General features: G+C 38.2%; 1 protein-coding gene across 1 annotated transcript in view; it reads left to right on the top strand.

Moving 5' to 3' along the window:
• TSPAN13 (tetraspanin 13) overlaps positions 1 to 6,299 on the top strand; it is a 31,857-nt gene extending 25,558 nt beyond the window's left edge. The window contains exons 5-6 of the mRNA XM_072764457.1: positions 820 to 933; positions 5,222 to 6,299. Of these exons, the coding sequence (XP_072620558.1) occupies positions 820 to 933; positions 5,222 to 5,296 (189 nt within the window). The 3' untranslated portion in view covers positions 5,297 to 6,299. The remainder of the gene's footprint in view (positions 1 to 819; positions 934 to 5,221) is intronic.
• Positions 6,300 to 15,770: the final 9,471 nt, after the last annotated feature.

Genomic DNA, 15,770 nt, shown 5'->3' on the forward strand with positions numbered 1-15,770 from the left:
CCTGCTCTTTCTGTGTGGGAGTTGAGCTAGCGATGGACAGGTTGGAGCCACCCAGGCCAGACCCCTATATGAGAATAGACTCAGAGTGTGACCCTCCTAGGAAGTTCACACGTGTTTATATTCCGGGGAAACTCCTATCACTGTCTCTCTGAGACCGGAGCTGGATTTTTCCCTCGATGAGGCCTCTTTTGTGGGATTATTAGCTTTTTAGTGCTATGTGACACGTGAACACCACCCATGTGTTGTCGTCAGTTTCTATGAATCAGGAACAGGGGAATGGTTTAGTTGGGTCCTCCACTTAAGGTCTCACCTGGGTGAAATCAAGGTGTTGGCCAGGCCTGCAATCTCATCTGAGGCTTGGGGTACTCTGGCAACCTCAGTGGGTGTTGGTGGAATTCAGTTTCTGGTGGTCGTAGTGCTGAAGTCCCATTTTCTTACTGGGTGTTCCTTAGTTCCTAGAGGCTGCTCTCAGGTTCTAACTATACAGCCATCTTATAATATGGCAGCATCAAAGTTCAGTATGATAATCTCTCCATTCTGTTAAGATGATGTCTGTGTAACCACCCTGTGAACATTGCAGTGACTGCATCATTTTCACAAAACCCATCCACACTCAAGTGGGTGTGATTACTTGGGGAGTGTAAGCTGGGGTTGGGAATCTTTGGAGCCATCTAAGAATTTAGGATACTACTAAACAGCCAAGGTCCCAATTGGGTATAATACTCTAGTCACTCATTTTTAGGTGTGTTCAGTGTTTATCTGCTGTCTGTAATTGTACTTTGAAATAAAAGTCCTTTTTTTCCCTTTTAATTGATACAGAGCTGTGCCAAAAGCAGCCACCCATGCTCACTGTGTGCTCCAATAATAGGAAAATACGCTGGAGAGGTTTTGAGGTTTGTTGGTGGCATTGGCCTCTTCTTCAGCTTTACAGAGGTGGGTGCAAATAACTATCTTTCCACTTTTGTCATAGGGATTTCTGTTTTATATGGCAAGAGGGCATGGCATTTTGCCTTAGCATGGCCCTTAACTTTTGGAATGTATCAATGAATATTCTCATGGAGAACTAGGATTATAATCAGAGGAGCCCTGGCTTGAAAACAGAAAACCTCATGGATCTAGGTTTAATTTTATACAGGGCAAGATGCTTGACTATTAAATTATGTAAAATGTAATGAACAAATGAAATGAATTTAGACCAAGTTATTTCTAGAGTCTTCTGTTTGTAGAGTTTTATGATAAATTAAAAATTTAGATTTCATTTTGGAATAGGTAGGACATTCAGACTATTAAATATAAATATTATACAACAGACACATACATATAAAGATATGCTTTAAAAAATTGCCTTCCAAGCCCATCCCTCATTATTTCTAGCTTTCCAAAACTTACAGATAAACAGTATTAATTTCTTATTTATATTACTTGATATTTATATAATACTAATATATTGATATTTATATAATACTAATATATATATCATATTAATACATTGATATGTAATATATGTGTCTGTAAGCAAAACCACACTCATATTGTTGGATAGTTTTGGAGGAATGCTAATTCCTTTTGCAGTGTTTTTATGAGGCTCTTGATATCTTTGGATGTTTTTTGATACAGCTGAGTTGACAATGTGTATCAAAATTAATTTTTGAAAAATTCATACATTCTACTTACAGTGCTTTATTTCTTGGAGATACTCCTATAGCTATGTAAAATGAATAGACAGGAATGTTTATTGCTTGTAACAGCAAACCCGTGGACCATCTTGTGGTCTTCAGTAATGAGCTGGTTAAATTAGAGTGCTGGGGAAGGAATAGTTTCTCTGCCCTTCAGGTTCCTTCTATCTAGGTTAAGACGTGAGAAATGACTGACAGGAGAAAATAAAATTTAGGGGATGCCTGCGTGGCTCAGTATTTCAATGTCTGCCTTCAGTTCAGGGCATGATCCCAAGGTCCTGGGATCAAGTCATGAATTAGGTTCCCCACAGGGAGCCTGCTTCTCCCTCTTTGTATGTCTCTGTGTCTCTCATAAATAAATAAAATCTTTAAAAAAATTAATATTGTATATATAATGCATATACTGCATTTGCATATCTAATTTATATAGCATATATGTATATGATGTATGGTCAATATATAGCACATTATATATACATATATGTGGATATATTCTTTTCTATTCAGTTTCCTTTTCTTCCCTTGAGAATGAAAAATTCACACTTGGCTGTATTAACAAAGTCGAGATAAAGACCAAAGTTAATATTCATTTTTTAAAAGAAGTCTCCCCTGACATCTCTATTCTGAGCAGTTTTTTCATTTCATGTTTTCTTAGAAAAGAGCTGTCTTACTTGTGGGTTGGTTATGACAGTGATTCAAGAAAATTGATATACTGTTTAAAAAAAAAAAAGAAAATTGATATACTGTTTAAAAACAATTCTGTGCATTATTCTTTTGTTTCTTGTTAAAAGTAGGATCTTTTTCCATGAAAATTTAAAAATATCGATAGGAGAAAAATTGGGATGAACCATCTCCATATCCCCCGTTAGCCAGATCTTGCCATGTGGTTTCCTTTTTATATTTGGTATGTGTGTATGTATGTATTTATTTTTAAATTTTTTAAATTTTTATTTATTTATGATAGTCACACAGAGAGAGAGAGAGAGGCAGAGACATAGGCAGAGGGAGAAGCAGGCTCCATGCACCGGGAGCCCGACGTGGGACTCGATCCCGGGTCTCCAGGATCCCGCCCTGGGCCAAAGGCAGGCGCTAAACCACTGCGCCGCCCAGGGTTCCCTATATTTGGAATTTATTTTGTGAATTTAATTCTTTTGAGCAGCTCCATTTTCTCTTCATCAAGTTACACTATCTTCAGTTGTGCCTATTTTTTTTTAAGGAATTTATTTTCTTAAGAGCAGTTGTAGGTCCATAGCAAAATTAAGAGAAAAGTACAGTAAATGTATATGTAAACTTCCCATATATTCCTTGTCTTTACACAGGCATAGTCCCTCCTGTTATTGCCATTACTCACCAGAGTAGGACATTTGTTACAGTTGATGAACCTACATTGACGTATCATAATCACTCAAGGTCCATAGTTTACAATTAGTGTTTACTTTTGTACATTTTATGGATCTGGATAATTGTGTAATGACATGTATCTATCATTATAATATCCTAAGGAATATTTTCACTGCCCTGGAAATGTTCTCTGTTCTGTCTATTCACTCTCCCCCTACTGTTTTTTTAAAAATATTAATTCTCTTAAGAATATAAACTCATGAAGGGCACCCAGGTGGTGCAGTTGGTTGAACGTCTGACTCTTGGTTTTGGCTCAAGTCATGATTTCATGGGTCATGGGATCGAGCCCCATGTCAGGCTCTGTGCTCAGCACGGGGAGTCGCTTGAAGGTTCTCTCTCTCTCACACCTCTCCTCATCTGGCTTGCTCTATAAATAAATAAATAAATAAATAAATAAATAAATAAATAAATAAATAAATAAATAAATAAATAAATAAATAAATAAATAAATAAATAAATAAATAAATAAATAAATAAATAAATAAATAAATAAATAAATAAATAAATAAATAAATAAATAAATAAATAAATAAATAAATAAATAAATAAATAAATAAATAAATAAATAAATAAATAAATAAATAAATAAATAAATAAATAAATAAATAAATAAATAAATAAATAAATAAATAAATAAATAAATAAATAAATAAATAAATAAATAAATAAATAAATAAATAAATAAATAAATAAATAAATAAATAAATAAATAAATAAATAAATAAATAAATAAATAAATAAATAAATAAATAAATAAATAAATAAATAAATAAATAAATAAATAAATAAATAAATAAATAAATAAATAAATAAATAAATAAATAAAATATTTACACACTATAAACTCATGAGTTTTCAGTGTCTTAAGAGCTAAGAAGACTTAGTGATCTTTCATGGAATCCTGGTCTATCTTTTATATACCATGTCCTTTGAATCCTGGCTAGGGATTTTAATAATAATTTATCCAACAGTGAGTGGTACAGTAACACAGAGATTGTTACTGTGGTAATGGAGAACATTTTGGATTGATCATAATTCTCTAGAAATAGTTTAAAGGACTAATGAGTAGTTATGAAGTCAAACAAAATTTAGATAAAAAGCTGGCACAGACCTAACATGGAAAATGTAATGTGAAATTCATTTTGTTCCATTAAAATTTTGTCATTTTCGGTCTAAAAATTTTTGGTTATTTTAAGTAAATCAACTTTGAGGTAGCAGAAATAGAATGGACACTTCTCTAGTTTAAAAAATATATATATATTAACACTTTAGTGAACCTGGCTTGGCAAATGGCATGTTAACAACTTAGTACTTTCCTAAAAGTATAGATCCCCATGAGGTAGGAATTAAAATATTTTTTAAATATCTGTGTTGGCAAAATCTGTTATTGTGGGGGTTTTGTTATTGCTGAATTTTCCTCAACCCAGTGTGTTTCTGAATTATCAAAATAATGTGATATTTTAGTTATCCAGACAATTCAGTGTTTGTATTAAGTTCCTCTGGCTGCACTAACAAATAATCATAAATAGAGTTGCTTAAAGCAACATACATTTATTACCTTATACTGCTAGAGGTCAGAAGCTTAAAATGCAGGTTCCTCTGGGAGGCTTTCTGGGAGAACATGCCCTTTGCAGCTTCTAGAGGCTTCCTGTGCTCTATGGCTCATGGCCTTGTCCTCCACCTTCTAGGCAGCTATGCAGCACCTTCTCTCTGACTCTGCTTCCTGCTGCTTCTGACATCCTGTGGACTTTCTCTGTCCACAGGATGTGGACATTGTTTTTTTCCTGCCTCTTTTTTTATAAGGACCCTTGTGATTACATCAATGAGCCCACCCGTATAAACTCTCTGTCACAAGATCTTTAACCCAGTCATGCCTGCAAAGTCCCTGTTACCGCATAAGGTAACTTTGTCCCAGGTCCTGGGATTTGAGGATGCAGAAATCTCTGGAGGGCCAGTATTCATGTTAATTGTTTTCAGAGCATCTAAATTAAGACAATTACTACATTTGAAACGGAAAAAGAAATATCTTCCTCTTTGAACAAATGATGCCAAGCACTTGAGGGGTTCCAGATATTTATTGGTGCACTGAAGAAGTAGGTAAAACTTTTACTTTCTCTTCTTTTTTTTTTTTTCTTCTGTTCCAGATCCTGGGTGTTTGGCTGACCTACAGATACAGGAACCAGAAAGATCCTCGTGCTAATCCTAGTGCATTCCTTTGATGAGAAAACAAGGAATATCTTTCATATTCGGATCTTGTTCACTTTCTCTAACTTAAAGTTCAGCTAATTTGCCTGTTTAAGGAAGCAGTATCTGAAAAGTTACATTATTATTGACAGTGGAATTATATATTTTTACTCTTATGTTTCTCTAAATGTTTTTCTTTTCCCATTGCTGAAAAAATTAGAAACTTGTGGTCCCTTCTGAACCTCAGTGGTACCTGGAATCTACTGTCCTCACAGTGTCTGGCACTGTCCACTGTGGCCTTTCTTAGCATTTTTACCTGCAGAAGAACTTTGTATGGCACTATTGTGTTGATCCTATTGTAAATCTAAATATACATCTCACTGGAATAACTAATTGTATGTAGCACTGTGCTGTGTAGATAGTTCCTATTGGAAAAAATGAGTTGAAGTTTATGAAAGCCAGAAGGTATGAGATTCTATTATGTTAAATTCAGTAAGGGAAATCCAAAATCCCTCGTTTTATTCTGTCTTTTTAGGAAAGCTGTATTGTGGTGAAAATTGTTAACATAAAAGTGATAATTTAGTTCTAGTAGTCTTTTATGATTACACTAATGTAGCCTAGAAATAGCTATGTCCTTAGGAAAGTGTGGTTTAGTTTTTGATTTTTACAGGTAAGTACAGAGGAGAAAGGATCTCACGAATGTTCTGATGTGTAATATTTGCCTTCAGCTTTTGAAATGAAATGGGTCTGAGAAGTTCAGAAAGTATAGCTATATATTCTTCATATTCTTTTATAATAATTTGAGGTCCAAAAAGACTGCATTTTTAAACAAGTTACTATTAATGCATTGGCCCACGTAGCAAAAAGATATTTGATTATCTTATAAATTGTTAAGTACCTTTTTCATGACTTTTCTCAGTATTGTAACAGCAACTTGTCAAATCCAAGCATATTTGAATGTGAGCTCCCATAATTTGAAATTGAAATAGTACTGTGGTTCTGTATATTATGTTAAAATATTAAATAATGGAAACCTTTCGTCATGTGTGAATGTTTTGATTAAAAGAAAGTAATGGTAGAATTGCTAAATGAATTAAGTGAAGTGGAATTCTTTATTGCTTTGTTGGGGTTTGTTTTTTTTTTTTGTATATTTTTTATTGGAGTTCAATTTGCCAACATATAGCATATCACCCAGTGCTCATCCCGTCAAGTACCCCCCTCAGTGCCACCCAGTCACCCCAACACCCCCTGCCCACCTCCCCTTCCACTACCCCTTGTTCGTTTCTCAGAGTTAGAAGTGTCTCATGTTCTGTCTCCCTCACTGATATTTCCCCACTCATTTTCTCTCCTTTTCCCTATGATCCCTTTCACTGTTTTTTATATTCTCCATATGAGTGAAACCATATGTTTGTCCTTCTCCAATTGACTTACTTCACTCAGCATAATACCCTCCAGTTCTATCCACCTCAAAGTAAATGGTGGGTATTTGTCATTTCTAATGGCTGAGTAATATTCCATTGTATACATAGACCACATCTTCTTTATCCATTCATTTGTTGCTGGACACCGAGGCTCCTTCCACAGTTTGGCTCTTGTGGACATTGCTGCTATAAATTTTGGGGTGCAGGTGCCTTGCTGTTTCACTGCATCTCTATCTTTGGGGTAAATCCCCAGCAGTGCAATTGCCCGGTCATAGGGTAGCTCTATTTTTAACTCTTTGAGGAACCTCCACACAGTTTTCCAGAGTGGTTGTACCAGTTCACTTTCCCACCAACAGTGCAAGAGGGTTCCCCTTTCTCCACATCCTCTCCAACATTTGTTGTTCCCTTTCTTGTTACTTTTCACCATTCTCACTGGTGTGAGGTGGTATCTCATTGTGGTTTTGATTTGTATTTCCCCTGGTGGCAAGGGGATGCGGAGCATTTTCTTGTGCTTTTGGCCATGTGTGTGTCTTTGGTGAAATTTATGTTCATGTCTTCTGCCCATTTCATAATTGGGTTGTTTGTTTCTTGGCTGTTGAGTTTAATAAGTTCTTTATAGATCTTGGATACTAGCCCTTTATCAGATGTGTTGTTTGCAAATATCTTCTCCCATTCTGTAGGTTGTCTTAGTTTTGTTGACTGTTTCTTTTGCTGTGCAGAAGCTTTTTATCTTAAGTCCTAATAGTTTATTTTAGCTTGTTTCCCTTGCCTTCATAGATGTATCTTGTAAGAAGTTACTGTGGCCAAGTTCAAAAAGGGTGTTGCTTGTGTTCTCCTCTAGGATTTTGATGGATTCTTGTCTCACATTTAGGTCTTTCCTCCATTTTGAGTTTATCTTTGTGTATGGTGTAAGAGAATGGTCTAGTTTCATTCTTCTGCACGTGGCTGTCCAATTTTCCCAGCACCATTTATTGAAAAGACTGTCCTTTTCCCAGTGGATAGTCTTTCCTGCTTTGTCGAATATTTGTTGACCATAGAGTTGAGGGCCCATTTCTGGGTTCTCTATTCTATTCCATTGATCTATGTGACTGTTTCTGTGCCAATACCACACTGTCTTGATGATCACAGCTTTGTAGTACAACTTGAAATCTGGCATTGTGATGCCCCTGGCTCTAGTTTTCTTTTTCAATATCCCCCTGGCTATACGAGGTCTTTTATGATTCCACACAAATCTTAAGATGATTTGTTCCAACTCTCTGAAGAAACTCCATGGTATTTTGATAGGGATTGCATTAAATGTGTAAATGGCCCTGGGTAGCATTGAAATTTTCACATTAATTCTTCCAATCCATGAGCATGGAATACTTTTCCATCTCTTTGTGTCTTCCTCAATTTCTTTCAGAAGTGTTCTGTAGTTTTTAGGGAATAGATCCTTTACTTCTTTGGTAGATTTATTCCTAGGTATCTTATGCTTTTGGGTGCAATTGTAAATGGGATTGATTCCTTAATCTTTCTTTCTTCAGTTTCATTGTTAGTGTATAGAAATGCCACTGATGATGTCTGGGCATTGATTTTTTTATCCTGCCACATTACCGAATTGCTGTATGAGTTCTAGCAATCTTGGGGTGGAGTCTTTTGGGTTTTCTACATACAGTATCAAGTCATCTGCAAAGAGGGAGAGTTTGACTTCTTTGCCCATTTGAATGCCTTTTATTTATTTTTGTTGTCTGATTGCTGAGGCTAGGACTTCTAGTACTATGTTGAATAGCAGTGGTGAGAGTGGATATCCCTGTCGTGTTCCTGATCTTAGGGGAAAGGCTCCCAGTGTTTCCCCATTGAGAATGATATTGGATGTGGGCTTTTCACAGATGGCTTTTAAGATGCTGAGGAATGTTCCCTCTATCTCTACACTCTGAAGGGTTTTGATCAGGAATAGATGCTGTATTTTGTCAAATGCTTTCTCTGCATCTATTGAGAGGATCATATGGTTCTTGTTTTTTTCTCTTGTTGATATGATCTATCACGTTGATTGCTTTACAAGTGTTGAACCAGCTTTGCATCCTGGGGATAAATCCCACATGGTCATAGTGAATAATCTTCTTAATGTACTGTTGGATCGGGATCCCTGGGTGGCGCAGCGGTTTGGCGCCTGCCTTTGGCCCAGGGCGCGATCCTGGAGACCCGGGATCGAATCCCACATCGGGCTCCCGGTGCATGGAGCCTGCTTCTCCCTCTGCCTACGTCTCTGCCTCTCTCTCTCTCTCTGTGACTATCATAAATAAATAAAAATTTAAAAAAAAAATGTACTGTTGGATCCTATTGGCTAGTATCTTATTGATAATTTTTGCTTCTGTGTTCATAAGGGATATTGGTCTGTAATTCTCCTTCTTCGTGGGGTCTTTGTCTGGTTTTGGAATTAAGGTGATACTGGCCTCATAAAATGAGTTTGGAAGTATTCCATCCCTTTCTATCTTTCCCAACAGCTTTAGTAGAATGGGGATTGTTTCTTCTTTAAACGTTTGATAGAATTCCCCTGGGAAGCCATCTGGCCCTGGACTTTTGAATCTTGGGAGGTTTTTGATGACTGCTTCAATTTCCTCCCTGGTTATTGGCCTGTTCAGGTTTTCTATTTCTTCCTGTTCCAGTTTTGGTGGTTTGTGGTTTTCCAGAAATACATCCATTTCTTCTAGATTGCCTAATTTATTGGTGTATAGCTGTTCATAATATGTTTTTAAAATCGTTTGTATTTCCTTGGTATTGGTTGTGATCTCTCCCTTTTCATTTGTGATTTTATTTTATTTATTTTTAAAAGATTTTATTTATTCATAGAGACACACAGAGAGAGAGAGAGAGAGACAGAGGCAGAGACACAGGCAGAGGGAGAAGCAGGCTCCATGTGGGGAGCCTGATGTGGGACTCAATCCTGGGTCTCCAGGATCACGCCCTGGCTGCAGGCGGTGCTAAACCACTGTGCCACTGGGGCTGCCCCGTGATTTTATTAATTAGAGTCTTTTCTCTTTTGCTTTTAATAAGGCTGGCTAATGGTTTATCTATCCTAATAGTTCTTTGAAAGAACCAACTCCTGGTTTTATTGATCTGTTCTACAGTTCTTCTGGTCCCAATTTCATTGAGTTCTGCTCAAATCTTTATTAACTCCCTTCTTCTGCTTGGTGTAGGTTTTATTTGCTGTTCTTTCTCCAGTTCCTTTAGGTGCAAGGTTAGCATGTGTATTTGAGTTTTTTTCCAATTTTTTGAGGGATGCTTGTATTGTGATGTATTTCCCTCTTAGGACTGCTTTTGCTATATCCCAAAGATTTTGAATGATTGTATCTTCATTTTCATTAGTTTCCATGCATCTTTTTAATTCTTCTCTAATTTCCTGGTTGACCCTTTCATCTTTTAGCAGGATGCTCTTTAACCTCCACATGTTTGAGTTTCTTCCAAATTTCTTCTTGTTATTGAGTTCCAGTTTCAAGCATTATGATCTGAAAATATGCAGGGGACAATCCTAATCTTTTGGTATCAGTTGAGACCTGATTTGTGACCCAGTATGTGGTCTATTCTGGAGAAAGTTCCATGTGCACTTGAGAAGAATGTGTATTCAGTTGCGTTCAGATGTAAATTTCTGTAAATATCTGTGAAAATCGTCTGGTCCAGTGTATCATTTAAAGCTCTTGTTTCTTTGGAGATGTTGTGCTTAGAATATCTGTCATTTGCAGAAAGTGTCATGTTGAAGTCTCCCAGTATTAGTGTATTATTATCTAAGTATGTCTTTACCTTGTTTATTAATTGATTGATATAGTTGGCAGCTCCCACATTAGGGGCATAAATATTCATGATTGTTAGGTCCTCTTATTGGATAGATCCTTTAAGTATGATATAGTGTCCCTTTTCATCTCTTACTACAGTCTTAGGGATAAACTTTATCTGATATGAGGATTGCTACCCCAGCTTTCTTTTGAGGACCATTTGAATGGTAAATGGTTCTCCAGCCTTTCATTTTCAGGCTGTAGCTGTCCTTAGGTCTAAAATGAGTCTCTTGTAGACAGCAAATAGATGGGTCTGTCTTTTTTATCTGGTCTGAAACCCTGCGTCTTTTGATGGGATCATTTAGCCCATTCACGTTCAGAGTTACTATTGAAAGATAGGAAATTAGTGTCATCATAATACCTATTCAGTCCTTGTTTTGTGGATTATTTCTTTGGGCTTCCTCTTTCCTTTACAGAGTCCCCCTTAATATTTCTTGCAGAGCTGGTTTGGTGGTCACATATTCTTTCAGTTTCTGCCTATCTTGGAAGCTCTTTATCTCTCCTTCTATTCTGAATGAGAGCCTTGCTGGATAAAGTATTCTTGGCTGCATGTTCTTCTCATTTAGGACCCTGAATATATCCTGCCAGCCCTTTCTGGCCTCCCAGGTCTCGGTGGAGAGGTCTGCTGTTAATCTAATATTTCTCCCCATATAAGTTAAGGATCTCTTGTCTTTTGCTGCTTTAAGAATCTTCTCTTTATCTTTGGAACTTGCAAGTTTCACTATTAAATGTTGAGGTGTTGAATGGTCTTTTATTGATTTTAGAGGGAGACTTCTCTATCTCTTGGATCTGAGTGCCTGTTTCCCTCCCCAAATTAGGGAAGTTCTCAGCTATGATTTGTTCAAATATGCTTTCTGTCCCTCTGTCCCTCTTGGCACCCTCTGGAACCTCAATTATACATAGATTTTTCCTTCTGAGGCTGTCATTTATTTCCCTTAACCTTTCCTATGGTCTTTTAATTGTTTTTTGTTTTTGTTTTTTTTTCCTCAGCTTTCTTCCTTGCCATCAACTTGTCTTCTATGTCACTCACTCTTCTACGTAATTAACCCTTGTTGTTAGGACCTCCAGTTTGGATTGCATCTCATTTAATTGATTTTTAATTTCGGCCTGATTAGATGTAAATTCTGCAGTCATGAAGTCTCTTCAATCCTTTATGCTTTCTTCCAGAGCCACCAGTAGCTTTATAATTGTGCTTCTGAATTGGCTTTCTGACATCGAATTGTAATCCAAATTCTGTAACTCTGTGGCAGAGAGTACTATTTCTGATTCATTCTTTTGTGGTGAGTTTCTAGTCATTTTGCTCAGTGCGGAGTGGCTGTATGAGCGGGCTCATACAGAATATCAGCCACGACCTAAGTAAATTTCACCCAGAGGTGAAATTCACGGCAGAGGATTCTGCCGAGGTGTCAGAGACCAGAAATTGAAAGCAAAGATCAGAATGAAATAAAACAAAAGACCACTAAAGTAAAAAACAAATTTTAAAACAAAGTAGTAAAAAAGAAAAGGCCAAGAATCCTAAAGAAGAAGAGAAAAATGAAAAGAAAAAAAGGGGGGGGGGCACTGGGAGATGGTGGTGGTGATGAAGTTGTAGTGGAGGGGGAATATAGTCTACCTGAGGGATTCTAGAGGGTGATCCTCTTGTTTCTGAGTATATTAAGTTATGTTAGAAGAAGCTCAGTCCCAAATTTATATAAACCACTAATACTTGTAGGGGGCCCCAACATTGACCACCAAAACATAAATGAGATAAAAGAGGGGGGCAGAATAGGAATGAGGAATCTCACAGAATGAACCAGCATGGTATACCACTTGGTTCTAGGTGTATGTATACTGGTCATGTTTTAGAAGGTATTAACTTCTGCCATTGTAGAACCAAATGAGGCAGAGAAAACAAAAAACACAAAACAAAACAAACACACATTGTATATATCCCAAAATTAAGTTGAGTATGTTGAAGGGAATCTAGAAGTGGAAAATGTATCTAGGACCTGTAATTGTTAGAAATATGAAAGTCAAAAGAAGAATCTTAAAAATGAAGAGGTGGTAAAATATTGTAGTTAAGGTGGGAAAAGAGAAAAATACTGGAAATTTTTAGTCTGATATAAAGAAGAGTTGTAATGGAAAAAGGAAAACAAATAAAACAAAGGGGGGGGGACCCTCTAGTTCTGTATACTATATTCTCTCAATTTTCCCTTGGTCCTGGAGCTTTCCAGCGCTGCTGGATCAGGAACTTGCTCTTCCCCTGTCCTTCCAGTTGGTCTTCTAGGGGAGGGGCTGCTGTGCTGATTCTCAGGTGTGTGCACTTGGGGGAGCTGCCCCGCCCCTACCGGGTGCATGGCTCCGTGGGAGCTGCTGACCCCGTGAGGCCCCTGTTTTCCGGAGGCCCCACTCCGTCCCAGGCACAGAGTGACACCAGGAGAAACAACACCACTGGCAGCGGCCAGGTCCCCAGCCCTGGAGTCAGTTCCCCCAGTAACCACCACAGTCTCCCAGTCCGCACTGGCCTGGCAGGAGCATCCTGGTTGTCCTGTGTCCTCCCCACCTCTGCCTGTCCCGGGGGGGCGGGGGTGGAGCGCAGGATCCTGGGCTGTGTCCCCCCGCGCCCTGGGCTCCGGGGCCTGCGCTGCTGGGATCGCCCTCCCCGGAGCCCCCTCCCTGGAGCCGCCGCTGCTCCAGCCCTTTACCCGCTCGGCCCGCGGGGTGCGGGGCGCTCTCCCCGGGGCACACCTCCTCTGTTAGTGACCCCGGGAGCCTGGGGCTCCACTGCTCCTCCTGCCATCCTGCCTGGTTTCACTGTGAGCCCCTTTCCCTCCGGGAAGAATCCGGTGTGGATTGTTAAAGTTCCCGCTTCTCTGGGCTGGGCCTTCCTGTCCTGGGGGCTCCCGCAGCCCCCCTTAGCCCGGCTCCTCGCGGGGGCCCCTCTCCCACTGGATTCTTATTTATTTTATTTTTCCTCCTTCCTACCTTGTTAGAAGCGAAAACCCTTCTCTCTGTAGTGTTCCAGCTGTTCTCTCTTTAAATCTCAGGTTGAATTCATAGGTGTCCAGGACGATTGGAAAGTAACCTAGGTAAGTTGGTGGGGCCGGGGGAGGTGAGGACCCTGCTCCTCCACTCATGCCTGTTCTCGCTTTCTTTTCTCTGACCTAGAGCTGAGTGCCGGTGTGTTAGTGTATAATCCAGCCACAGAAATGAACTTCCAGCACCAATGTCTCCTGCCAGCCCACCCCAAATTCTTTCTTGAAATGTTTCAGTATTTAATATTTTCTCTATAGTGAGAATTGTTTTTTTTAGAAGAGAAGTCATTCATATTTATTTGGGGGAAAATATGTAAGTTCTTTCATGTTACTAACAATTAAGTTATTGTATACTATGTAGCATATACTATTTTATTGGTAATTGTCATGCTGATGGGTTTTAGGCCAAGAAAGAGGACAAATGGTTTATCTATAGAATTTTAGAACATTCTGTGGTTGTGTCACCTCCATGACTCTGGAAGACTGCTTTATCTTTTAAGTTTCTTTTAAGAAAACCAAATTATGCAATTCCCATTATACCTTAAAGGAGGAAAAATAATTTTCCCTTTTTTGAGTTCTTGTCTTAGACTCAGTCTAATACGAGTCAGATTAACAAGAGAAAAACATGTTTATTAACATCCATAATATTTATTAACCTGTATGCATATCTATATATAGCTAAGATATTACCCCAAACTGAGTAATTCTCCAAGATGGCACAAGACACCATCTTAGATACTATCTTAGCTAAAGACCAAAGAAAGCAAGATGTGTGTATATTTGGATGTGGGAATTGGAAGGAAAGACAGTTATGAGAGTTACCAGAAAAAGCACTATAAATAAAGGTAAGGCTTGTCATATAGATTTAAATCAGTGACTTCTGCAGTGCTAAATTTCTTGTGATTTGGAGTTATCCTTCTCTTCCTGGTACAGAGAAGGAAACCCTCTTCCGTATAGAGATTTCCTTTATACGCATAAATTTCCCTTAAAGAAGGGTTAACTTCTACTCTGTTTACAAAGCTACTCCTGTGTTTGCTTTAATTTTTTCAGAAATAATGAGATCAAAACAATCTTAATGCCAGGGAGTGACACATTCTGTTCTTCTTCGATGGCATATTCAGCTCTGGGCAACCCTATCAATGTTCCTACTTAGGCCATAAGGTGTGATCATAAGTGACACACGAAGTAAGTGCGATTTTTGAATAATGTCTTTAAGGCCTTTTGTATTTTCTTTGTTTGCTTTGTTACATTTTGAAGTTCCCATGAGATTCTCATGTCTTGTAATACTTTTCTTGGTACAAGGATTATATTGGAGAGAGCTCTTCCACAGCGGTGGTTTCTGCTCTAATTGCAGTGGCCTTATTTGGGTCAACCCAATTACAAAGCGGGGCCTGGGAAGCATGAACCTTTAGAGCTTCTAAACTATAGGATTCTAAGAATGGGTGGTAATGAATGGCTAACCACTCAAGAAATAATACATTTTCAAGTACCAAGAGTAGCCTTGTTAGATTAATTCAGGCTTTCTGTTACCTCAGGCAGATCTGAAGGTGATACATTGCCCTGCCATGTCTGGGAGGTCTCCTGTGATCTTTGTGTCTGCGTGCAGAGATACAGCTCACATTGCACAGTTTATTATAAACCCACTGGAATGGCCTATTCTGAATCCCAAGTGGCTGCTAATGAGGCTGCAGAAGTCAGTCTGATCCCAGGATTATAGGAGGGCCACTGTCTATGTGCTTAGAACTGTTGCCTGTAAACACACAGGGTCCAAGGAGGGTGTTTCAGATCAGGGTCTGTCTTTGAATTGCAACAAATGTCTGTAATGCATACTCCAGACCCTGGAGCTCCTCTCTCTTCACTTCGCATTGATTTAAAAAAGAAGCTCTACTTATTTTTTAACTGTCTCTTATTCCCTATTTACAAATTCCATTTAGAGGAATATTTCTTAGAACATTTGCCCAATCAGACTTGATGTTAAGGGTGGAACTTCAGTTAATATAATGCTAATGCAAAGGAAAAATGTTAGGCTGCAAATCAGTTCATGTGGCATAAATTCGTCTCAGATTCTCTGATGGAAACAAGTTTGGTATGAAAACCAGTTCTGCATGTTCGACCTCAGTGATATGCTGCTGAGTACAACCTTGCAGAGAGGGAAAAGAATCCAGAAGTGGGGTTTCAAGTTCTTAGTTTCCTTAAGGCAAAAACCTCCTCCTACAATTTTTTTTTAAATATTTGTTTAACCCTGTTTAAGTTTATTCATCCTTT

This window comes from Vulpes vulpes, chromosome 7, assembly GCF_048418805.1.
Source record: "Vulpes vulpes isolate BD-2025 chromosome 7, VulVul3, whole genome shotgun sequence".
Taxonomy (NCBI): domain Eukaryota; kingdom Metazoa; phylum Chordata; class Mammalia; order Carnivora; family Canidae; genus Vulpes; species Vulpes vulpes.